The 26,215-nt window shown below is 39.2% G+C and overlaps 1 protein-coding gene across 1 annotated transcript in view; it reads right to left on the bottom strand.

Annotated features, from left to right (window-relative positions):
• FANCC (Fanconi anemia, complementation group C) overlaps positions 1–26,215 on the bottom strand; it is a 259,948-nt gene that overhangs the window by 41,962 nt on the left and 191,771 nt on the right. Inside the window, exon 9 of the mRNA XM_014545688.1 lies at positions 14,213–14,377. Coding sequence (XP_014401174.1) covers positions 14,213–14,377 — 165 coding nt within the window. The remainder of the gene's footprint in view (positions 1–14,212; positions 14,378–26,215) is intronic.

The following is a 26,215-nucleotide window of genomic DNA, read 5'->3' on the forward strand; positions in this document are numbered from 1 at the left end:
GTGTGTGGGGCACTGAGTAGCAGGGGGCAGTCCTTAGGACGCGAAGGTCAATCCCATATTCTGGAGATAAAGTCCACATTTATCAACTATCAGGTGAACACCAACCATATGGGGAATACTGTGCCAGCTGGAGGGGGGTTAAGGATGAATAAATACAGGGCCTGTCCTCCCATTTAAAACACTCATATTTCCTCAACATAATAAAAGCCATAGAGGACAATACCATACTCAATGGTGAAAAGCTGAAAACTTTTCCTCTAAGATCAGGAGCAAGACAAGGATGCCCACTCTCACCACTTTTATTCAACACAGTATTGGAAGCCCCAGCCCAAGCAATTAGGCAAGAAAAGGAGATAAGCCTGGCCGGCATGGCTCAGGGGTTGAGCATCCTCCTATAAACCACAAGGTCACAGTTCAATTCCTGGTCGGGGCACATGTTTAGATTACTGGCTTGATCCCTAGTGTGGAGTGTGCAGAAGGCAACTGATCACTGATTTTCTTTCATCATTGTTGTATCTATCTCTCTTTCCCTCTCCTTTCCTCTCTGAAATAAATAAAAATACATTAAAAAAAGAAAACTGTACTTTGTTTCCCTGAAATACTCAACTTAGTGAGGCAATCATTGGTCCCATCCTCTGCAAAAGGAGATAGTAGGTAAAGGAATCAGTCCAGCTAATTTTATCACCAAGTGCTTTTTATAGCTACAATAAAAAACTAGAATGTGGGATCTGGTTCTTTGTAAGAAAGGTTCCTGATGAGAGTGTGCCTTCTGTGGAAATGGGTTCCAAAGCTGTCCGAGAGGCGGGGGAGGAGAAGGGCCTCCTTGGATGAGACAAACACCTGTAGTTCTTCACTTTTCTAAACCAGAGAGATCAAGGACCACCTCGTCTGCCGGAGAAGCCCACACAAATTGAGACCAGCTTCTCTGGAGAAGTACTTAATTCCAAGAAACTGGAAAGAATACTTGCTATCAGATCTCAAAGGTATATATCCATTAAAACCTGATGTAGCATGTACAAGGGTGGGCAAAAGTAGGTTTATAGTCCTGAGTACACTAACATTTATTCTTATTTATTTTTCCATTATATATTTCTCCATATGTACAGCTGTACACCTACTTTTGCCCACCCTTGTATATTAAACTGAGGAAACTGTGCCATCATTATCACTTAAACCTGCAGAAAAGTCACTTCTCTAAGCAAAGAGCAACTACACCAAGCGAAGGATATGTCCAAGCCCAAACACACTGGACTATCTCTTACAATCAATACCAGCAGGTTTTTACTTGAAAAGTAAACTTTGCAATGACTAATTTTATGACTGTCTTATTAAGATTTTTAAAAAGTCAGGAAGTCTCAATCCTATATAATAAAAGGCTAATATGCAAATTGACCGAAAGATAGAACGACCAGTCACTAAGATGTGCCCTGACCACCAGGAGGCAGACGCTCAATGCAGGAGCTCCCCACTGGTGGTCAGTGTGCTCCCACAGGGGGAGCGCCACTCAGCCAGAAGCTGGTCTCACAGCTGGTGAGCACAGTGGCGGTGGCAGGAGCCTCTCCCACCTAAGCAGCAGTCAGACATCCCCCAAGGGCTCCTGGACTGCTAGAGGGCACAGGCTGGACTGAGGGACACCCCCCAAGTGCATGATTTTGTGCACCGGGCCTCTAGTAAATGAATAAGTAGAAATGGGAGTTTCAGTTACTACTACTTTGCTAACTTTCTGTTTTTGAAATTACACTAGCCTTTCTTCACTTAGACATTCACCTATATTATTTGACATGTAAAGCCTGATTTTTCTCATCTGAGCTGAAAAAACACAGAACTAGAAGCTTGGTTGAAGGTTAGGTTTTTCTTGCAATTCCTTTTGTTTTCTTTTAAGCATCTTTGGAGGCTGTATTATTAGCTCTTTCAGCATTGGAATTTAGCTTACATCTGGCCTTAGTTCCATGACGTTTTCATTAGGAAGAAAAGATATAAGCTTGAGAAAGCTAACAAAACATTATAAAAAATAACAACTTTTTATCAAAGTCAATAACAACAACTGTTAACAGTTACTGGCTGTTTACTCTGTGGGCCAGGCAGTGTGCTAAGCACATCACAGGCTTTGGACCCACTTAAACACGTCCCAGTGTGCCCGGGGCAAGTGTATATCTGCCATCTCACCGTAATTATAAAAGGCGCCCTGTTTCACTCTCAAAAGTTTCATGTTCCACAATTTACAACTGCATAGTTACCCTACTTAACACTCACGGTTACCCCATAACGTCTGTTGGTTGGTCAGCCATGCACCCATTCTTTCTTTCATTTGTTCACTGGCTCATTCATTCCAGCGTATAGAAAAAAAAAATACTCTATCCAGTCCAAACTTCTCAATATTTTTGAAGCAATGGATATAGATTTGCTTTAGAGGACATGTCTTGTGGAATTACTTGTACTCCACAGACTTGAGAAAGGATCCCAGCAGCCCTCCCAGGAAGGTTTTACACACTCTGCTGTCTGCAGATGGTATGATGGCAATCCCAGGGAGAGACTCTAAAGTTAGGTTTGACATTTAGGCCAAGAAGTAAAAAATTCCCTAGGTTATATAAACTACACAGAGGGGCATGCATCTGTTGCTTAAAAGAATACAGGCAACCCGTTTCTGAAAAGACATGACTGCGTTTAGAAGCCAAGGCCAAAGACACTCAGCCAATTGTAAAACAGATGAAATTCCACTGGTGTATTGTGGGAAACAGTTGGAAGGCTAAACACAGGGCAGGCACAGTGGTCAAAAAAAGTATTTGGTTTCTAAATGACCAGGCAGCACATTTGGGGAACAACTCCAGGGGCCAGGGGAAGGCAGGCGTTGGGGGTGGGGTGGTATTTACTCCTGAGTGACTGAATCAGCCGTCCTGTGTCAACATGTGGCCAGGATGCTCCATCTACGGAATGTGTCCATGGAGAGGCTCCAGCTCTTACGCCACTGCTTAGGGGACTTGCTGAGCTGAAGCCATTAGAGTTGGACAAGTTGAAGACCACCCAGCATTTCTGGACAGTCTGTTCTGTATGGAATTCCAAACTGAATAACTTTTATTAGTTGCTGAGGGAGAATGTGTTATCACAAGTAAAATAAATAGCAAGGAGTTCAGACCTGGTCATGGAACCGCTGCCTCTGCTTTCCATCTGAGCATTGTGGGTAGAGTAAGAGTGGCTATTCTCTAAGCATCTCTTTTCCTCGCCAATAATTTCTAAAATAGTTTTGGGGTTTCACAGAGGAAGTGGAGGGCCAATCTCCCTCTTCCTTTTAATTCAATGCTTGATGAAAAAGTAAGGTTGGAAATACTGGATGCTAAGATCATATCCTATATAATAAAGAGCTAATATTTTAATTAGACCAGACAGCGGAACAACCTTCCGGAACGACCAGTCGGCAAGGCAGCTGGGGCCTTGAGGGCCGAGGCAGCCAGGGCTGTGAGGGCCGAGCCCCTTGCATGAATTTCATGCATCGGGCCTCTAGTTTTTCAATAAAATGCATTACTAAATAAATCAGAAATAGAGCTGCAAAGGTGAAAGGCAAAGAGCATTTTACTTAAAAGTAAATACTTTGAAAAACTGTTTGGAGTGTGGAAAATGTAAGCTATGGTAGAGCTTACACACTGTAACCTGCAGTGTGTACTCAGGTAAATGATTGAGGGCACAAGCAGGGGAATCACACCTATCATAATAGGCAGGTTTTTCAAATGAATTTTTACTCAATGTCTTACATAAACAGCAAAGATGACTGACTTACTGGGTAAATTCTAACAGAGGTTTAGAGTAGTTAGAAAAAAAGACTTTACATTTTAATCATGAAAATTATGTTCTGATTTCAAAAAATAATCAAATGATTTAACTTTCTATTTCTCTTTCTAAATCTCACCTTAACAAATTCCTGGACTACAACACTTCATAAAAGACAAAATTACAATATGCATTCCAATTGTTGAGAGTGATATGAACAAAGACAAATACCCTGCACTAAGCACTCCTCTGAGTGACAGGACGACAGTGGTTCTGAGGTTGAGCACTTTCCGAATGTAACACTGTAATAAAAATCAACCTGAAGGTGAGAAGAAGAGCTGCTTATGACAGCCAAGAAACAAAACAAAAGACACAATAAAACTTCAGGAATGAGAAATGTACAAAACATATTTTAAAGTCTACTGAGATACTTTAACAAAATAGCCCAACTACATACAGAAATGGAGTATTTGATGAAAGGAGCACCTTAAGGGGGCAGGAGTTTAGGAGGATGGTTGCACATTTTATCACACTCAAGGTGGCAGATTAACTGAGGGAGGACTGGCATCTTTATAATGTTTAGGCTTTTTATGCACCTGACCAAGAACACTATATCTTCCTATTTGTTCAAGTTTACTTTTGTAAACTTGGAGTATTTTATATATTTTCCACATTCTGTAAGGATGTTTACCATGCCCAAAAACTGACAAGATATTTCAAAGAATTTAATAACTCGATGGTCAGAAATTTGGCATTTTGTTGAAAATTAGTAATGTTGAACAGCTTTTCATATTGGCCATCTGTATGCCTTCTTTGGAAAAATGTCTATTCAGATCCCCTGCCAATTAAAAAAAATTTTTTTCCTTTATTGATTTTTAGAGAGGAAGGGAGAGGGATAGAGAGATAGAAACATTGATAAGAGTGAAACATTATCCATTGGGGGCGGGGACTGAGCCTGCAACCCAGGCAGGTGCCCTGACTGGGAATCAAACCAGTGATCTCTTGGTTCATGGGTCAACACTCAAACACTGAGCCACACCAGCTGGGCACCAATTTTTTAATTGGGTTGTTTGTTTTTTTGTTGTTGAGTTGTATGAGTTGAAAACAGTATGGAGAGTCCTAAAAAAATTAAGAATAGAATTACCATATGATCCAATTTTTCCATTTCTGGATAATTATCTAAAGAATATGAATAAACTAATTTGAAAAGATATATGCACCACTATGTTCACTGAAGTATAGCCAAGATATGAAAATAACCTAAGTGTCCACCCATGGATGAATGCATAAAGAAGATGTGATACACACACACACACACACACACACACACACACACACACACAAGTGCGCGCACGTGCGCACTCACGCGCACACACACTAACACAATGGAATACTACTTATCAATAAAAAAGAAGAAAATCTTTCCATTTGCGACAACATGGATGAACTTTTAGGGTTTATGTTAAGTGAAATAAGTTAGACAGAGAAAGACAAATACCATATGACTTCACTTATATGTGGAATCTAAAAAACAAAATAACTCAACAAACAAAAACCAAAAACAACTCACAGGTAGAACAGATTCGTGGTTACCAGAGGGGAAGGATTTTGTGGGTAGGTAAAATAGGTGAAGATGATCAAATGTTGGTGATGGATAGTAACTAGACTTATAGTGGTGATCATTATGTAGTGTATACAAATATCACATCTATAATAATAAAAGTATAATATGCTAATTAGACCGGACAGCCAAACAACTTTCCGGACGAAGCCACAGCTGTGAGGGCCGAGGCAGGCCACCACAGCTGCGAGGGCTGAGCCCCCTTGCAGGAATTTTGTGCATTGGGCCTCTAGTCTATACTAATAAAAGCCTAGGTGGTCCTCATGCCCTTGCACGCAACGTCATCACAAGATGGCCACCACAAGATGGCCATGTGCACAGCAGAGGCAGGGCCCAATGGCCACTCCGTGTAGTGAGGCCTGGGGGTCCTGAAGCTCTGCTCGGTACAGAGGAGGCCGGTCCCGGCGTCTCTGTTGCCTTGCGCGGAGGAGGCGGGTTGTGGCAGGGGAGGGTAGTGGGCAATCGGGCCGTCAGGGGAGGGCAGTTGTGGGCAATAGGGCCAGCAGGGGAGGGCAGTTGTGGGCCATGGGGCTGGCAGGGGAGGGCAGTTGGGGGCCATCGGGCTGGCAGGGGAGGGCAGTTGTGGGTGACCAGGCCGGCAGGGGAGGGCAGTTGTGGGCGATAGGGCCAGCAGGGGAGGGTAGTTGTGGGCCATAGGGCTGGCAGGGGGGGCATTTGGGGGCCATCGGGCTGGCAGAGGAGGGCAGTTGTGGGCGATCGGGCTGGCAGGGGAGGGCAGTTGTGGGTGATCAAGCTGGCAGGGGAGCAGTTAGGCGTCAATCAGGCTGGCAGGGGAGCAGTTAGGGGGCGATCAGGCTGGCAGGCAGAAGCAGTTAGGGACAATCAGGCAGGCAGGCAGGCGAGCGGTTGGGAGCCAGCAGTCCTGGATTGTGAGAGGTATCCCAGATTGGAGAGGGTGCAGACCAGGCTGAGGGACACCCTCCCCCATTCACGAATTTCATGAACCGGGCCCAGTGCACAAAATTTGTGCACTTGGGGGGGGTGGGTCCCTCAGCCTGGCCTGCACCCTCTTGCAGTCCGGGAGCCCTCAGGGGATGTCTGACTGACGGCTTAGGCCCGGGGGGAGCGGGCCTAAACTGTCAGTCAGACATCCTTAGCACTGCTGCAGAGGCAGGAGAGGATCCTGCCACCACTGCTGTACTCACTAACCATGAGCTCAGCTTCTGGCTGAGCGGCACTTCCCATGTGGGAGTGCACTGACCACCAGGGGGCAGCTCCTGTGTTGAGCGTCTGCCCCCTGGTGGTCAGTGTGTGTCATAGTGACCTGTAGTTCCACCTCTTGGTCAATTTGCATATTAGCCTTTTATTATATAGGATGCTATACACCTGAAACTTACATAATGTTAGATACCTATTTTATCTTAAAAAAAAAATAGTAACTCCCTCATAGGATTGTTGTGAAGCTGTAATGAGATATTATATGAAAAACCCTTAGAACACCTCCTGAAACATAAAGCAATCAATAAATGTTAGTCATGATTACTTAAAAAAACCTCTGTAATTAATATGCAAAGGGCTCTAATAGATAAAACAGACAATATATAAGAACAGATGGGTAATGTAAGCAGAAAGATGGAAATCCATCCCCCAAAATATACTACAGATAAAAAACACTGTAATAGGAATGAAGAACGCTTCTGATGGACTTACTAGTAGCTTAACTGAGGAAAGAATCTCAGAACTACAGGACCTATCAATGGAAATCCTGAAAACCAAAAAGCAAAGAGAACAAAGACGGAAAAAATCCCCAAAATAGAATAGTCAACGAATGTGGACAACTACAAAAGATGTAACATACATGCAATGGATGTAACAGAAGAAGAAAGAGAAAGAAATAAAGAAATATTCGAAACAATAATGACTGAGAATTTTCCCAAATTAACATCAAATACCAAATCACACTTCCAGGAAGCTTATGGAACACCGAGCAGGATAAATGCCAGAGCACTACACTGAGGCATATCATTTTGAAATTACAAAAAAAAATCAAAGACAAAGAAAAATCCTGAAAGAAGCCAAAAGAAAAAAAAAAACTTACATACAGAGGAACAAACATAAATTACCTCCAACTTCTCAGAGACCATGTAAGCAAGAAGAGAGTAGAATGAAATATTTAAAGTGCTAAGGGGGCAAAAGCACCATGTAGAATTCTGTGCCCTGCAAAATTATTCTTCAAATGTGAAGAAGAAACAAAGATTTTTCAGAGGCTAACAAAATTGAGAGTATTTGTTGCTAGTAGACCTAACTGCCTTTCAAGAAATGTCAAAAGAAGTTCTTTAGAGGGAAGGAAAATAATATAGGTCAGAAACTCAGATCTACATAAAGAACATCAAAGAGGGACAACCTGAAGACAAAATAAAAACTTGTATTTTGCCCAGGCCAGATAGCTCGGTTGGTTAGAGTGTCATCCCCATACACCAAGGTTGTAGATTCAGTCCCTGGTCAGGGCACAAACTAGAATCAACCAATAAATGTGTAAATAAGTGGAACAATAAACTGATCTCTCTTTCTCTCTCTTTCTCTCTCTCTCTCTCTCTCTCTCTCTCTCTCTCTCTCTCTCTCAAATTAATCAATACATTTTTTTAAATGACTGAGATTAACAAAGTGGATTAAAAAACAAGACCCAACTACACCTTGTCTATAAGAAACCCATGTTAAATATAAAGACACACATAGATTAAAGTAAGTGGATGGATAAAAATATACCATGCTAACACGAATCAAAAGAAAGCAAAAATGGCGATATTAATTTTAAACAAAGCAAGAAAACTTATCAGCAATAAAGAAGCTCATTAAATAATGATAAAGGGGTCAATTTTCAAAGAAGATATGAAAATCCTTAACTTGTATATGCTTAACAACAGAATGTCAAATTATATGAGGAAAAAACTAATAGAATCACAAAGGCAAATAAATGAATCCACTATCATAATTGAGATATAACTGGGTATAACTGCCATCTACAGATTTCTTCTTCCAACCACAGCAGAATATACAGTTTCCTTAAGCTTTACATGGAACATTCACCAAAAATAGACCACATTCTGGGCTATTCAACATACCTTAACCAATTTGAAAGAACAGAAATCAAACAAAGTTTGCTCTCAGACCACAACAGAATTTAACTAGAAATGAATAACAGAAAGAAAAATTGGAAATCCCAATGACATGGAGATTCAATAATATACTTCTAAGTAACACATACATCAGACAAGGAACCTGTGGGGGCCATGACCAAGTGAAATTTGAAATTTTCCAAGTGATGAGATCTGTCAAGGTGTCTCTTGTTATGTCAATGAGGTGACTTTTGGATTTCACCTACAGATGGGGGCTAGTTGCCAGGAGAACCAACCATCTGACTAGAGGGTCTGAACTTTCAGTCCCATCCCCCTGACCTCCAGGAGGGAAGAGAGGCCAGAGGTTGAATCAATCACCAATGGCCAAGGACTGCATCCATTATACCTATTAATGAAGCGTCCATAAAAGTCCAAAAGGAGAGCTTCCAGGTTGGTGGACAAGTAGAGATTTAGGGAGAATGGCACCTGGAGAGGTGATGGAAGCTCTATACCCTTTGTCCATGCACCGCTTCCACATGGCTATTCCTGAGTTATATCCTTTATAATAAACTGGTAATCTCAAGAAAATATTTTACTGTGAGCCATTGTAGCAAATTAATCAAACCCAAGGAGGGGTCATGGGAACATCTGATTTATAGCCTGTTAGTCAGAAGTATGAGTTATAACCTGGACCTGTGATTGGTATCCTGAGTTATAGGGCGTCAGCAGAACCCCCAATTTAAAGCCGGTTGGTCAGAAGTACAAATAATAACCTGGGTTTGTGATTAGCATCTGAAGTGGAGGGCAGTCTTGTAGCATTGAGCCATTTACCTGTGGAATCTGATGCAATCTCCAGGTGTATAGTGTGAAAATTGAGCTGAATTACTGGACACCCTGTTGGTGTCTGAAAATTGCTTGTTGTTGCGAGGAAGCCTACACACACACACACACACACACACTGGGTCCAGGAACCTAATTTAAGGACCAAGAGGATGTATTCCTAGCATAAAAGGATGGTTCAACATCTGCAAATGAATCAATGTGGTATACATGAACAAAATTAAGGGTAAAAAGGTCATATCTTTTGAAAAGATGAAGCAAAAAAACACTGAACAAAATTCAACATCCATTCACGATAAAAACTCTCAACAAAGCAGGTGTAGAGGAAATGTACTTCAACATAATAAAGGCCATATCTGACAGCTGACATCACACTCAATGATGAAAAACTAAAAGCTTTTCCTCAAAGATCAAGAACAAGATGGACAGTTACTCTCACTACTTTTATTCATCACAGTACTGGAAGACCTGGCTGGAGATATTAGAAAGAGAAAAAAAAAGGCATTCAGTTCTCAAAGGGAGAAGTAAAACTGTCTCTATTTCTAGATGACAGAATATTACAGAATATATAAAATCCTAAGGAATCCACCAAAAACTGTTACAACTAATAAACAAATTCATTAAAGTTGTAGGATATAAAATCAATAGACAAAACAATAGCTGTGTTTTTATACATTAATGATAAACTACCTGAAAAAAATTTTTTTAAATTACCATTTGCAATTTCATAAAAAAGAATAAAATATCTAGGAGGTGAACAATCTTCCAACTGAAAACTATGACACTGATGAAAGAAATTGATGAAGACACAAATAAATGGAAAGACATTCCACGCTCATGGATTGGAAAAATTAATGTTAAAATATCCATACTCCTCAAAGCAATCTACAGATTCAATGCAATCCCAATCAAAATTCTAACTCAATTTTTCACAAAAACAGAAAAAAAAATCCTAAAATTTGTATGGAACCACAGAAGAGCCCTAAAAGCCAAAGCAATCTTGAGAAAGAAGAACAAAGCTGGAGACAGATACTTTCTGATTTCAAACTCTATTAAAAAGCTATACTGCCCAACTGGCCTGGCTCAGTGGTTGAGTGTTGATCTATGAACCAAGAGGTCATGGTTCGATTCCCAGTCAGGGCATATGCCTGGGTTTCGAGCTCGATCACTGGTGTGGGGCGTGCAGGAGGCAGCTAGTTAATGATTCTTTCTCATCATTGATGTTTCTATCTTTCTCTCCCTCTCCCTTCCTCTCTGAAATCAATAAAAATATATTTTTAAAAAAGATTGCTAAAAAAGCTATAATAATCAAACCTTATGGCATTGGCATTAAAACACATACATAGATCAGTGGAACAGAAATAAACCCACGCGTAAATGGTTAAGTTAAAAAAAAAAAGAGCCTAGAGTATGCAATAGGAAAAAGACAGTTGAGCCCGGCTGGTGTAGGTCAGTGGTTGAGCACTGACCCATGCACCAGGAGATCGCTGGTTCAATCCAGTCAGGGCACATGCCTGGGTTGCAGGCTTGATCCCCGGTAGGCGGTATGCCAGAGGCAGCTGATTAATGTTTCTATCTCTCTCACCTTTCTCCCTCTCCCTTCCTTTCTACAAAAAAAAAAAAAAAAAAAGACAGTTACTTCAATAAATGGTATTGGGAAAACTGAATAGCCACATGCAAAAGAATAAAACTGGACCCCTACGTTATACCATATGCAAAATCAACTCAAAATGGACTAAAGAACAGAATATAAGACCTGAAACCATAAAACTCCTAGAAGAAAATAGAGAGGATAAGCTCCTTAGCATTGGTCTTGGCAATGATTTTTTTGATTTTACACCAAAATCAAAGGCAACAAAAGCCAAAATAAACAAGTGGGACTACATCAAACTAAAAAATGTATGCAGAGCAAAAGCTTCTATAAAAGGCAACCTATGGAATGAAAGAAAATATCTGCATACCATATATCTGATAACAAATTAATATCCAAAATATATAGAGAACTCACATAACTCAATAGAAAATAATCTGATTAAAAATGGGCAGAGTAACTGAATAGACCTTTCCACAAAAACACATGCAAATAAATGCCCAACAGATACATGAAAGGTGCTAAACACAACTTATCATCTGGGAAATGCAAATCAAACTACAATGAGATATCGTCTCACTTCTATTTGATGACTATTGGATGACTATCATAAAAAAGACAAGAAATAACAAATGCTGGTGAGAATATGGAGTAAAGCAAATCCTTCGGCACAGTTACTGGGAATGCAAACTGGTGCAGCTGCTATGGAAAACAGTATGGAGATTCCTCAAAAATTAAAAATAGCCTGGCCGGCATGGCTCAGTGATTGGGCATCGACCTATGAGCAAGGAGGTCATAGTTCGATTCTCAGTCAGGGCACATGCCTGGGTCGTGAGCTCAATCCCCAGTGGAGGCGTGCAGGAGGCAGCCAATCAGTGATTCTCTCTTATCATTGATGTTTCTCTCTCTCTCTCCCTTCCTCTCTGAAATCAATTAAAAAAATATTTTAAAAAATTTAATAGAACTACCATATGAACCAAAAATCACACTTCCGGGTATATATACATATACAAAAAGGAAGTGAAAACAGAATTATCAAAAAGATATCTGTACTCCCTCGTTTATTGCAGCATTTTTCACAATGGTCAAGATATGGAAACAACCTAAGTATCCATCAATGGATGAATGAATAAAAAAAGATGTGATATCTATATTATATATATGTATATGTATACACAATAAAATATTATTCAGCCACAAAAAAGGAAATCCTCTCATTTGTGGCAACATGGATAGACCTACGAGGGCATTAAGGCAGACAGAGAAACACAAAACCCATATGATATCACTTTATGTGGAATCTAAAAAATCTGAACTCATAGAAACAGACTAGAATGATGATTACCAGGGACTGGAGGCTGGGGGAATGGGGAGGGGTTGGTCAAAGAGTATACAAACTTCCATGTATAAGATGAGTAAGTTCTGGGGACCCAATGTACAGCATGGTGATTATAGGTAATGACACTGTACTCAACACTTGAAAGTCACTAAGAGAGAACTTAGATGTTCTCACTGCAAAGAAGAAATGGTACTTATGTGACATGAAGGTGGTGGCCCTTCTGCAATAAAAAAATGTATGCATAAAGCACTTCTGTTACATAACAACAAAAAATTATGGTTGTCTAAAGGAAAAGCACTTGCACAAGTGTTTGAGCTGTGAGATGACTAGCCTTTTTAAAATGGAAATTTCCAAGAATAGCTGGCAGACAAACAATGGTTGTTTAGACTTGAGTATTTGCACATCTTTCTCAAAAATTAATGAACACTAAGTACTTCAAGTACAACAACTTCAATATTTGTAGCCAATGATAAATTTGAGAAAAATAACCAAAGAACTTATATGCACTGCCCATGGACAAAGACAATAGTGTGGTGAAGGCCTGGGGTGATGTAGGGGCTGAGTGGAGGGGAACAAAGGAAGGGGGACATGGGGGAATACTGTCAACAATAAAAAAATTAAAAAAAAGAAATTAGAATCTTGGAAAATTCATTTTTGTCAACATGAGCTTGACAGCTTCCCAATACTTAAAGACATTCCTGATGAGACTGGTGGTGGCAGAAATTAATTAATGTAAGTTTTGATACTGTAAATCAAAACATGTCAATGTTGGGGACATCTCCGTAACAATGAACCAGTATTTTCCCAATGAACCATGAACAGAGCTACAACGTCCTGCTTGGACAAAAACCCACTAACAGTGCAAGACACACCAGTAGGTTTTTAATGTATCAGTATAAAAAGCTCATTGATACAATTTTATATTCTACATTACAACTAACTTAAAAAAAAACCACCATTTTCAAATTTTGGTGAAGTTTGCAAGGAGAATATCCAGTGTTCTGAGATATCTATTAAATACTCCTGCCTTTTCCAACTATATGTCTGTATGAGGCTAGATTTTCTTCATATACTTCAACCAAGACAACATATCACACCAAACAGAATACAGAAACATACATGAGGACCCAGCTACCTCCTTTTAAGTTAGACAATAAAAGAGATGTACAAAAATGTAAAACAATGCCCCTCTTGTTAAACAACATTTTGCTTGGAAAAGGTCATTGTTATTCTTTAACTTTGTTATTGAACTAGAGGCCTGATGGACGAAATTCGTGCAAGAGTAGGCCTTCACAGCCCCGGCTGCCTCGGCCCTCACAGCCTCGGCTTCATCCGGAAGGTTGTCCGGTCAGTCAATTTGCATATTATGCTTTTATTATTATAGAAGTATTACAAATGTCCTCTTTTTTCCCCCTTTGACCTTCTCCACCCCACTCCCACTCCCTCTCCAGGCCTTCCCTGCACTGTTTGTCCATGGGCTTTGCATATATGCATAAAAGTTCCTTGTTTAATCTCTTCCCATCCCACCCCCCTTCTGAAATATGTCAGTCTGTTGCCTCTTTCAATATCTCTGGATCTGTTTTGTTTATCAGTTTATTTTCTTCATTAGATTCCACATATAAGTGAGATCAGTTGATATTTGTCTTCTCTGACTGGCTTATTTTGCTCCTATAGAGTATTATGCTAAGCGAAAAGGTCATTGTTTTTAATAAAAATATGCTATTTGTGTTAACATGCAATCAATTTTTTGTTATTTTTAAATGAAGTAAAATATTTTTAAATTTTCTTTTAATTTCAAATATGGTAAATATTGACAGATATAACCCACATGTTAACAAAGCTCCCTGGTATCCTAATAATTTTTAAGAACATAAAGTGGATACTGAGACATAAACATCTGAAAACTGCATTTCCAACATACTGCAGAAATTAAGAAAAGGAAAAAACAAGGTTGGGTGAGAGGATAAACGGACATCACTTACAGCAAAAAGGCCTCATTTACAGCATCGAAGAACTCAGGCCAGAGCATTTCCTGAGGTTCATGGCCATGGTAGGTGAGCAGAGCTTCCACCAGTGGTTCAAAATCAGGCAGAGTAACAAGTGGGATACAAACTCGTGATAGGGACCTTACTCGTTCAGGAGCCATTCTACATAGTAAAATAAAATAAGAAATAATTAGCCAATCTTAGAGCCACGTGTAATTAAAGACATGTAACATCTTCATGCTGAGCAGGCTGATGACAGTGACTTGCTCTGCCCCGCCATAAAGAGGACCATCCTAACACCATCTGTGAATGCTCTTTTGTTACTCACTTCTCTAGAAAGAAACCCATCTGCAGTTCTCATTTTAACATTACTTATTTTCAGGACTTTGTCATAACTCCACTATGGGCACCTCTAATGTGTGTGGTTTTTTTAATCTTTTAAAAATATACATTTTTAAATTGATCTCAGAGAGGAAGGGAGAGGGAGAGAGAGAGAGAAACATCAATGATGAGAATCATTGACTGGCTGCCTCCTGCATGTCCCCTACTGGGAATTGAGCTTGCAACCCAGGCATGTGCCCTGACTGGGAATCGAACCAAACCGTGACCTCCTGGTAAAAAGATCAACGCTCAACCCCGGAGCCACACTGGCCGGGCTCCAACTTATGTTTTAATGCCACTGAGTTGGCTCTGACTCCTGGCAACCCTATGAATGAGTAGTATCCACAGTGCCCTGCCCTCAAAAGTCCTGCTCAGCTCCTGCAGACTCATACCTTCTTCTATGGAATCAGTCCATCTTGTATTTGGCCTTCCTCTTTTCCTGATACCTATTTTCCCCGGCATTATCATCTTTTCCAAAGAACCCTGCCTTTTTGTGATGTACCCAAAGCAGGGCAGCTTCAGTTCTGCCATTTCTACCTTCAGCAATGTTTCAGACAATGTGCTCTAGGACCCACATATTCATCTCCAAGTTACCCTGCACAAAACAGAACTCTTGAATTCCTTCCCCAAATGTTCTCTTACCCTGTGCTTCCTCTCTCATTTGCTCAAGCCAAAACCCTTGAAGTCCATTCTTGATAGCTCCCTTTCTCTTATGCCCCTCATCTGATCCAGCAGTAAATACTGTCTATTCATCTGACTACCTCTCAACACTTCCATTGCTACCCCCTAATTCACTATCACTCCCAGTCTGGGTTACAGTAGGAACCTCCTAACTTTCTCCCTGCTTCTGCATATCCCCCACTGTTTATCATCAGAACAGTTCCAGCAAATCTTTAAACATACAGATCACTTCGCTTGTCTGCTCAAAGCTTTGCAATGGCGTCCCAACTCACACAGAATAAGCAGTCTCATACTAGCCACGAAAGCCCTCCATGGTGGGCCCCTTCTGTTTCTCTGGCTTCATTTCCCCCCACTCTTACCCTTGCCTGCTCTGCTCCAGCTGTACAGGTCTCCACCCACACAGGTAAGGTCCTGTTGGAACACATGGCTAGCTCCTTCACGTCATACAGGTCTGAGCTCCAATGCTGCTTCATGTGAGGGTTTCCCTGACCATCCCATACAAATGCACTGACCAATATGGAAGCAATCAGCATATGTGGCAATTTAAATTTATTGAAATGAAATAAAATTTAAAATCCCATTCCTCTGTGTTCAACAGTTACATGAGGCTAATGGCTTACAGTATTGGACAGTGCAAATTTAGAACAGAAAGTTCCACCGGTCAGCAGTTTAATATAGCAAGAGCCCTCCCAGTTCACTGTGTAAGTCCTATCTTGTTCACCCTGTTTTACTTTTCTTCAGAGTACTATAATGTATCTAATTGTTTAGTGTTCATGGTCTGTTTCTTCCTGCTACGACATTAGCTCTGTAAGGGCAGGCACATTTTTTCTATTTTGCTCACTGCTCTATTCCTAGCATGTAGGGACAACACCTTATACATATTACATGCTCAAGAAATAGATAAGAAAAGAACTAGAAAGCAATAAAATGAAAGTTTGAAATATATGCAATTAGATGTTTTTCTAGGAATATATATAATCACAAATCTGTGGTCTTATGTTTTGTGAAACACAAATGGAATCACAGTGGAACTTACAGCTGTCCTTCATTTTACTTGCTGCCTATTATTAAAAGAGCATGTGAGTGCTATAATTTAACAACATCCTTATTTATAGGCACTGAGCTTGCTTCCAGTTGTTCACTATTATAAACACTGCTGCAGGGGTCCCCATCCTTGCATGTGCCTATCTATGTCTCATGTAAATATTTGTGTAGTAGATTGCATTCCAAAAGACTACCAGTTTACTTTTCCACTCTTGCCAGTGACCCTTTCTCTATAATAGAAGTGTCAGAGATGAAAGAAAATTAGTAAAATGTATATGAAAATCTCCCTCCTGTCAGAGTCTGGGGCATGCTGCGGGACCCAGAGTCAAGTGCCCGCCAACCCACGCACGCCTCGAAATCATGCGAGACCCAGACCCGGCTGGCCCCACCCCCATCAAGCCCCACCGGGTGGGGGGCACAGCCTCAGGTCCCTGCTGATGGGTCATTACAGCATGATGGTGTGATGACCATTTGCATATTAGCCCTTTATTATATAGGATTTTTATTTCTTGCTAATCTGGGCAAAATTATCCCATTGCTTTCATGTGCACTTTCCTGATAATTTTCTAGATTATTAATGTTTGTTGCCCACTGGTATTTCCTCTTCAGTGAATTTGTTTTTAAATTAGTGTATTTAGTATTATACACTTACTATATTCAAGGTTGTTTGCAAGTGTTCGAGACACAAGAGCAAAGACAAAGCCTAGTAATGGAGAGAATAAAATGCCAGATGATATCAAGTGCCATGGTGTAAAGTAAAGCACACTGAGGGGTCAAGGAGGGCAGGGACTTACTGAAGGAAATATTTGATCAGAAATCTAAAGAAAGTGTATGAACAAACCATGTACATATCTGAAAGGAAAACGTTGCAGGCAGATACAAAGCAAATGTAAAGGCGATGAGTGTCTGAATATAGCAAGGAGGCTGAGGTTGTCAGACCACAGTGAATGTGGGAGGGCCTGAGGAAGTCAGGCTTTTGTAGACTACTGGAAGAGCCTGGGATTTCTTTTTAACTTACTTTTTATTTTTATCAAACTTATAGATGCAACTGTTTTAAATAGTCAAACAGTTTTCAAAGCTTATGAAAAACAGTAGCTTTTGCAGAGCACTCCCATCCCCATATTATGATCTTGGAGGCCCAACTCATTCCTTAATATCAATGCTGTTTCTCTTGGGTTTAATGACTTGTTATTTGGACTGTTTGCTCATTTTTTCCTTGCAATGATTATTTTAACCCCAAACTTCCACCCAAATGTATAATCTTCTTGCAATATATTCAGACATATCTGAGTTTCTACCATTTTCATCTTCTTAAATACATTTTTCTTAGAACATTTTGACCTGTTCCATTCTGGACAGGTTGTTTTTGACTCCCACTGTGCAGTTATTGTTTTGGGATCTCCATCCTGTGAATTTCCTGCACGTCTCTCCAGGATCCCATATCTTCTTTCTTGGTTCATTCTTCTCATGTAGGAAAAGATACATGAGAGGTAAAGTATTTGAGATCTTGTGTGTCTGAAAATATCTTTATTTTCCTCTCACATTTGGTTGATTCTTCAGTTGAGTGTAGAATTCTGGAAACTGTTCTACAGAAGTGTGAAAGTGTGGTGCTATGTCCTTGAGCTTCAGTGTTGTTCTTTAGAAGTCCCATGCTATTATGAATTGTAATCCTTATATTTGTAAGTCCTGTTTACCCCTTCGAGGCTTTGGATATGCTCTTTGAAGTTTTACAATGAGGTATCTTGGTATGGACTTATTTTTATTCACTGTGCTGGGCACTCAGTGGACTTTAAATCAGGAAAGTTCTCTTGAATTATTTCTTTGATGATTTCTATCCATTCTTTTCTCTGCCCTCTCTTTCTGGGAACTCTAATTTTTTAGATATTGAGCTTCCTGGACAGTATCTTTTCTACTTGATGTTTCATCTCTTAGTCTTTTTGCTCAAGATTTGGAAAGAATTATTCAATTTTATTTTCCAGTCCTTTTATTATGTTTTTCATCACCACTCTTAATTTCCAAAAACCTTTTTTATCCTATGGATGCTCCTTCTTTTTTAAAAATAGCACCCTGTTCTTGTTTAATGAATACACTACCTTTATTTTCATGGAGAAATCGATATTAATTTATTTGAGTTTCTTTTCTTTGAATAATCTTTTTCTTTATTTTTATTGGTTTCTACTTTTTTATATTACACTAGTGGCCTGGTGCACGGATTCGTGCACATTGAAAGGAAATTAATTAGAAGAAATATTTTATTATTGCTATTCGCCCTTTCTCTATAAGAGAAATGTCAACCAAATTTATGATTGACAATGACAGATCTAAACACACGCCTGCAATTGGCGCCAGCAAGAGCTTTATATGTATCATGCATGCGTGAGTCAACTTAGCCTTTTATATATAGCGAATAAACTTGCTTAATTAGACCTGCTTTCTGATGTAAACTATTTCCAGCCCAGTGAAGCACCCCAACTTCTCTTTCAGATTATTGTCAGCAACACAGTAGTAAATATTAACACAAAGCAGATTATTATTGTAGATCACACAGGGAAAACAAAGGGTAAAATATTTAACTGCAGCAGTGTTTGACGACATTCTGCACAGTGAGAAAACCTGAAGTCATTTTCAAGGTCCACCATTTCTTACTTCTTTTCTGTCGGGTCAAGTTTCTAAACTTTCTAAATCTCCATTTTCCGGCTAATGAAAAGAAAATAGGATTCCACCGAGTCTCCTATCTACCTACTCCAGGACTTCTGTGAGGATCAAATGAGATGAGGCATGGGAAAACGCTTCACAGACATTTGGTTAAAGCCTAATATGTTTGCACCTGGCTATACAGCAAGTTGTGTTCCTGGGCTGAGGGAACTCCAAGGAGGCTAGTCGCTAGGGAGAGGAAGCCAGGCATTGCTATGTGACCTGGAGCCCACAGTGACTGTTTCTGGGCTGGGCTGTGGGCTGCATTTTGTGCCATGGGGTCTTGGCAGCGTTGGCTATGATTTGGTGGGGTGTTGCTCAGGGGTGGTGGCGGGGCCTGTGTCCCCCTTGGGGGTAGCCGAGTGTTGCTTTGCTGGTGCCAGGTCCGTGGTGCCGTTTATTTTTAAATGGCCAGTGCGTGTCATGGCAGCTCCTGTGTTGAGCACCTGCCCCCTGGCGGTCAGTGCATATCATAGCTACTGGTTGGATGGACACTTACCCTTTTATATATATAGACAGATTCTCTCAGTAAATTTTTTGTCAAGGTGAAGAGGTAGATTCCTGGAACTTCCTACTCCATCTTATATGCAGATAAATTCCCCGGTTAATCTCTCCCTAATCTAGTCCCTCTGAGATTTGGCAGTTTGTTCCATGCTTCAACTCCTGGGATAGCCATTTGTTGCTTGCTTCTCCACTAAAGTGTCCTCCCTCTTTTTGCTGGAAACAGAACACCTCTGTTGTTTCTCTCCGGAGATAGGGACTAAGGAGGAGTGTATGAGGATCTTGCCAGCTGGCCGCTACTACTGTAGCTCAACAGGTTATCTTGTGGGCTGCCAGGTATCCTCCTACTCCTTGAGTCCACCCCCAAAGTGATTTCTATCTTTTGCAGTAGTCCTCTCTTGCAAGCTTTTTGGGTTGTGCTATTTTCCTTCAGATATATCCCGTCATCTATTGTAAACTTTTCTCATAATCTGTGGGTCATCAAAAGCACACTCCCAAGCCCATTTTACAGTATTATATACAGTATTTGTTAAAATTTCCTGTCATTTCTAGAAGTTGGGAGTATGAAGTGAATGCTAGGACATTCATGTGTGTGCTTCATCACTTGGCTTAGTTTCTCACATTACATTTTCATCTTATTCTCTCCTGATTAGATTATGAGAGCTGCCATTTCTCACAGGTCATGCACTTGGGTCTTCAGGATCTGTCCAAGTTTTCTACATCGGAACTACTCAAAGTCTCAAAGTATATTTCTTCAAATCAGCACAGCAGCATCCCTGGGGGTGAGGCCATTTCCCTGGGTATTCCTCTGCACACTCAAGTTTGAAAAGTGCTGCTCTACACTACTTCAGTAGCAATCCCAGAACCAGATTTTGATCTCTAGTCATAATCTCAATATAGAGTGTCCTCAAAAATGTATACACACACTTTGAATAATTATAAAGGCAGTGTTTATTAAAATACATTTCATTTTAAAATAAAAGTATATAATACATTTCAAAATTGAGTTATCAGCTGTTAAAGTGAGTATACATTTTTGGGGACAACCTGTATTTTAAGGAAACATGATGGAATTATATTTTATTAATGAATTCCTATAAATTGCTAGTTCAGCTATATTATTTTCTTGATAATCAACAGTAAAAATCTCAGATAATTTTTTCAAACTACACAATAATTTTCTTATGTATAAACAGTTTGTCTTTTCTCCTCAAATATTCACCTTCTCTAAAATCCACTTCTTGTTCTTTACCACTTACCTAAATAACTGAGTCTCTTCAACATTTACCTTCCACAGTGCTCTAACATCTTTCTCTAACTCACTATCAAAGTAGTTTTTCCACCTAAATGAATGTTTTTGAGTCCATCATCTAAGTTGTGACAAAAAGACATATTGAGCTTGAGTTGTAAATACCTTAAATTTTTGGAATATGAGTTTACTGGGTGGGCTAGGAGAGGGGGAAAGTTGTTATTGTTGTTGTATATGTGTGTGAGAGATGAGTGTTTGAGAGTTATGTGTGCTCGTAACAAATCCAGAACTCTGAAATAAAGAAGCAGGGAGAGTGTATTGGTCTTGTCCTTCTGCCTTGATTTATCAGTCCTCCTCTCTAAATGACTACTAACAAGTGCAACTTCTCTCTCACTCTCTTAAAAGAAAGAAGGAGCGTCAGCAACTATCACTGGTGACTGGGTGGGTGGAAAAGATGACCTTGGCAACAGGGCATTTATCAATCAGAAGAAGGCTGCTGATTGTATCTCCCAATTGGGGTGAAACAGGTCCAAGATAACTTTCCTGGAGAAATTCTAAAGTCTTATGTAAACTTAGGTAATTCTTGGTTCTACCAAAATGCAGGTAGGCCAACTGGGAATCTGATTGGCTTCCACGTGCTCATGGCCCTCATGGCTCCTTTTGGTCTGCAGCACGGAGATCCAACTCCACAGGAGCCATGTGGTGCTTTACAGACTGGATTACACTGAGCATTAGGTCTTGATTGACAGCCAGAGCAGCACTTCCAAATGATATCTGCACAAGAATTCGACTGCAGAAGGCTCAACGGCAACCACAGGCAGCTGGAAACACCCTCCCCACGTGGGTGCACTGGAGCTGCCAAAACACAGAACCACATGATACACTGACGATGTTCAGAGAGGCCAGGATGCCGCTCCTTCTGGATGGTGTGTAGCAAAGAACAAGAGAGAGTTTAAACATTCTGTCACTGAATTGTTGATTTTACTTGGTGGTAAGTGAAATTCTATTTAAAATGCTATGACAAGACCATATATCAGGGCTTTAAAAATAATGCAAAAAGAAACTAAACAGATTTTCCTGTTTGTTTGTTGTTTTTTTTGTTCCTCTGACAATTTATGTATCAAAGTTATAAGATTAATTTCTATACTTTCTATCAGGCTTTTGAATCTTTTGAAATGAACTTTAAACATCTGAGTGGCGAAAAGTGAAAAAATGTATGAATGCCCTCTATTAAAAAAGAGAAAGAAAAATACTGTAGCCTTGTTTATAAGGGGTTTAAGTTCGGGGGCCTCTTGGCTGCTTGAACACTTATGGTCATACTTGTGGAAAGAAAGTAATGATGAAATTCAAGTGTCATAAATAATGGAAGTATCTGGAGAGTCAAGTGTACAAGAAGTAGTTTGACCTATGCAGTATTCTGACTCAACATTTTTTATTTTTAAACCTTAAAAATGTACAGATAAGCCCTGGCTGGTTTGGCTTAGTGAACAGAGCATTGCCCTGTGGACTGAAGGGTCCTGGGTTCGATTCTGGTCAAGGGCACATGCCTGGGTTGCTGCTCAATCCCGAGTAGGGGACTTGCAGGAGGCAGCCAATCACTGATTCTCTCTCATCATTGATGTTTCTCTCTCCCTCTCCCTTCCCCTCTGAAATCAATTACAAACATGGTAATTGTTTGTAATTACAATTACATGGTAATTGTTTGTAAAAACCAATTACAAACATGGTAATTGACCGTACCTTCGCTACACCTCCCATTGGCTAATCAGCAAGATGGTGGTTAATTGCATACAGAGGCGCAAAGCAGTGGAGCGAAGACTGAAGACGGCTCCGGCCGGAGCAGCGAAGGCTTGAAGGTGGCTCCGGCCGGAGCGAAGGCCTGGGTCCCAGGTGCCGGAGGAAAACCGGTGCCGGCAGCCAGGGGAAGGAAAGGCCTATTGCACGAATCTTTTCGTGCAACAGGCCTCTAGTATATATATAAAAGTATAGATAACTTCAGGTATATAGAATAGATTTATATATTATTAATACATATTTTAATTATTATAACTATAACAGCAACAACTATAATGGCTCCAGTATGTTTAGTAGCTCTTTCAAATGTTATCATGATGCATTCTACTACCGGATTTCATAAAATCAGTTTTTTATGTGAGACATGAGCATACATTGGTTGAATTTATACTAGTAAGTCACTAGAGAATTGTGGACTTACAGAGTTCTGAGTCTTGCACAAGCTTTTACAGATCCAGGTTCTTTTATGGATGGAGAACAGAGCTTCCTGGCTTTATGTCTTAAAAATAAGATTTTAGAAGCTCATAAAGAGACTCAAATGTATGCTGGGTATCAAATTGTTTTTTAAATTCAATCTTTTGATAAGAATAATTGAACCTAATCCAAGAGATTGAATTTCTCTTAAAACTATATGTGGGCTAAATACATTAAAAAAAAATAAAACACCAAAAAAACAAACAAACAAAAAAAAAACCCCGCAAGAAATTTATCTTGTTGAATTCTAAAATTATTTCTAAAGAAGCAAAGGACTCCATAGTAAACATCAATTACAGCAAATTAGGAATGTATCAGATGTGCCAGTGTGCAGAGAACGTTCTACTAGCACAGACATCTCATATTCTTGGTAAATTTGTTAAAAATTTTACTAACTACATCACAGTTTTGCTTTGACTAAGAATGTCTTCAACTATTCACCAAGTTAACTGCCACTTTATCCTTGCTGCTACTGTCAGTGGGGTGCCAACATGGGCACCTTCAGGAGATTGTGCTCCTCACCATGGAACTTGTCCATACTGTTTTTGAAAAATAAACATCCTTCATGAAGAAACAGTGATGAATTTAGGAATGAACTTGTCCCCCAAAATGGCCCAATCTGGCACAAATGAAAGTTTTCAGCATCAAGGACATTTCAGCTAATATCTTCCATCAGGATCTCCTGATTATGGTCAGTGGAATTTGGACGCCTTTCTGAACTACTGTCTTCTTCTGTCCAAAAATGAGAAAATGAGTATTACCTTTTCATTTTCAATATTTTATTAGGTAACACTACATTGTAGTTTTTAAAAGTTTAATTCTAAAATATTGATGATGTACAGAAAAACAGAGAACGACTATATCAACTACAGGGTGGGGCAAAAGTAGGTTTGCAGTTGTGAGTATGCGAAAGTTTATTCTTGTATTATTTATTAATTATTGTATTATTTTCAATATGAACAAATGTAAACCTACTTCTGCCCTACCTTATATGTACCCATTGCTCAGACTTTGCAGTAACATTTTATTAATATGTTTATATGATATTTTAAAGAAATAAAATGTTTCATTTACAGTTGAAACACCCTGCTCCCATCCCTTCTTCCACTCCCCAGAAGCGGATCCTTTGGCCTAGCTTCAAGACTTTCACTTTATAAGTATGTATTGTTTTGAGTGTTTTAAATTTTCATGTAAGTAAGGACATATTATGGATATGTTTTTGCAACTTCATTGCTATTCTTGCCATGTATCTATGTCTGGTTCTATGTCAGTACCAAACTTTTGATGACTGTAGCTTTGTAATGTTTTTAAATCAGGAAGTGTGAGGCCTTACGCTTTGTTTTTCAATATTGTTTTGGCTATTTATGTGCTTTAAGGTTCTACATGAATTTTAGGATGCTTTTTCCGACTTCTGCAAAAGAAAAATAACTGAATCTCTTTAACATTTATTTTTGGGTAGTATGGACTGCTTTGGGTAGTACAAACATTAAGTCTTCCAGTCCATGAACATAGGATACCTTTTCATCTATTTGTGTCATTTAATTTTTTCTCTTTAAATGTATTTTTTATTGTTGATAGTATTACAGATATCTCCCATTCCTCCTCCCAGCCCCTACCCACCCTCCAGGTCTTCATTTAATTTCTTTCACCAATGAGTTGTAGTTTGCAGTGTATATCTCCTTGACTGAGTTTATTCCTTGGTATTTTGTCTGTTTTGAGGCAATTGTAAATGGGATTTTTAAAAAAATTTTCTTTTTGAATTGCTCATTGTTAGTGCATAGAAACATATCTGATGTTTGAATGTTGATTTTTTGTATACTGCAACTTTACTGAATTTATCAATTTTAATAGTTTTCTGTAGAATCTTTGGGGTTTTCTACATATAAAATCTTATCATCTACAAACAGAGGAAGTTTTATGTTTTTCTTCTAAATTTAGATGCCTTTTATTTCTGTCTTGTCTAATTGCTCTGGCTAAGAGGTCCAGTACTATGATGAAAAGTGGTGAGAGAGGGTATCCTCGCGTTGTTCCTGATTTAGAAGCTTTCAGTCTTTCACCATTGAGTATGATGTTAGCTGTGGGCTCTTCACATATGTTCTTTATTATGTTGAGGTAATTTCCTTGTATTCCTAGTTTGCTGAATGTTCTTATCATGAAAGGGTATTGAATTTTATCAAACTGTTTTTCTGTATCAATTGAAATTATGTGGTATTGTCCATCATCCTGTTAATATGGTATATTATATTGATTGATTTTTGTATGTTGAACCATCCTTGCATGCTAAGAATAAACCCCACTTGGTCATTGTACATAATCTGTTTTTATGCATTATTGAAGTTGGTTTGCTAGTATTTCATTAAGGGTGGTAATTTGTTTGTGTTGTTTTTTTTTGCCTCAATATTCATCTTTGATTTTTTTCTATTGTTTTTCTATTCTTTAGTTTATTTCTGCTCTAGTCTTTATTATTTTATTCCTTCTGCTACCTTTGGATTTTGTTTGTTCTTATTTTCCTAGTTTCTTGAGGTATAAACTTAGGCTGTTTATTTGAGATCTTTCTTCTTTTTTAATGAAGGCATTTACTACTATATATTTTCCTCCTAGTACTGTTTCCTGCACCCTATCATTTTTGGTATAATGTTTTTTTTGTTTTCATTTGTCTCAAGATATTTTCCAATATCCCTTGTGATTCTTCTTTGACCCACTGATTGTTCAAGAATGTGTTGTTTAATTTGCATGTATATGTGAATTTTCCCATTTTTCTCCTATTAGTGATTTTTAGTTTCATACTATCATGGTTGAAAAAGATACTTGGCATGATTTCAATCTTAAATTTGTTAGAACTTGTTTTGTGGCCTAACATGTGATCCACCCTGGAGAGCATTCTGTGTGTGTGCTTGAGAAGAATGTGTATCCTGCTATTATTGGGTAGAGTGTTCTGTGTATATCTACAAGGTCTAAATGATCTACAATGTTTTCCAAATCCTCTATTCTTATTCATCTTTGGTCCGGTTGATCCATATATTATTTAAAGTGGGTATTGAAATCTCCTATGAAAATTGTGTTACTTTTTATTTTTCCCTTCAACCCTATCAATGTATGCTTCATATATTTTGGTGTTCTGCTGTTAGTGCATATATATTTATAGTTGTTACTAGAGGCCTGGTGCACGACATTTGTGCACT

This window comes from Myotis brandtii, unplaced genomic scaffold (assembly GCF_000412655.1).
Source record: "Myotis brandtii unplaced genomic scaffold, ASM41265v1 scaffold419, whole genome shotgun sequence".
Taxonomy (NCBI): Eukaryota; Metazoa; Chordata; class Mammalia; order Chiroptera; family Vespertilionidae; genus Myotis; species Myotis brandtii.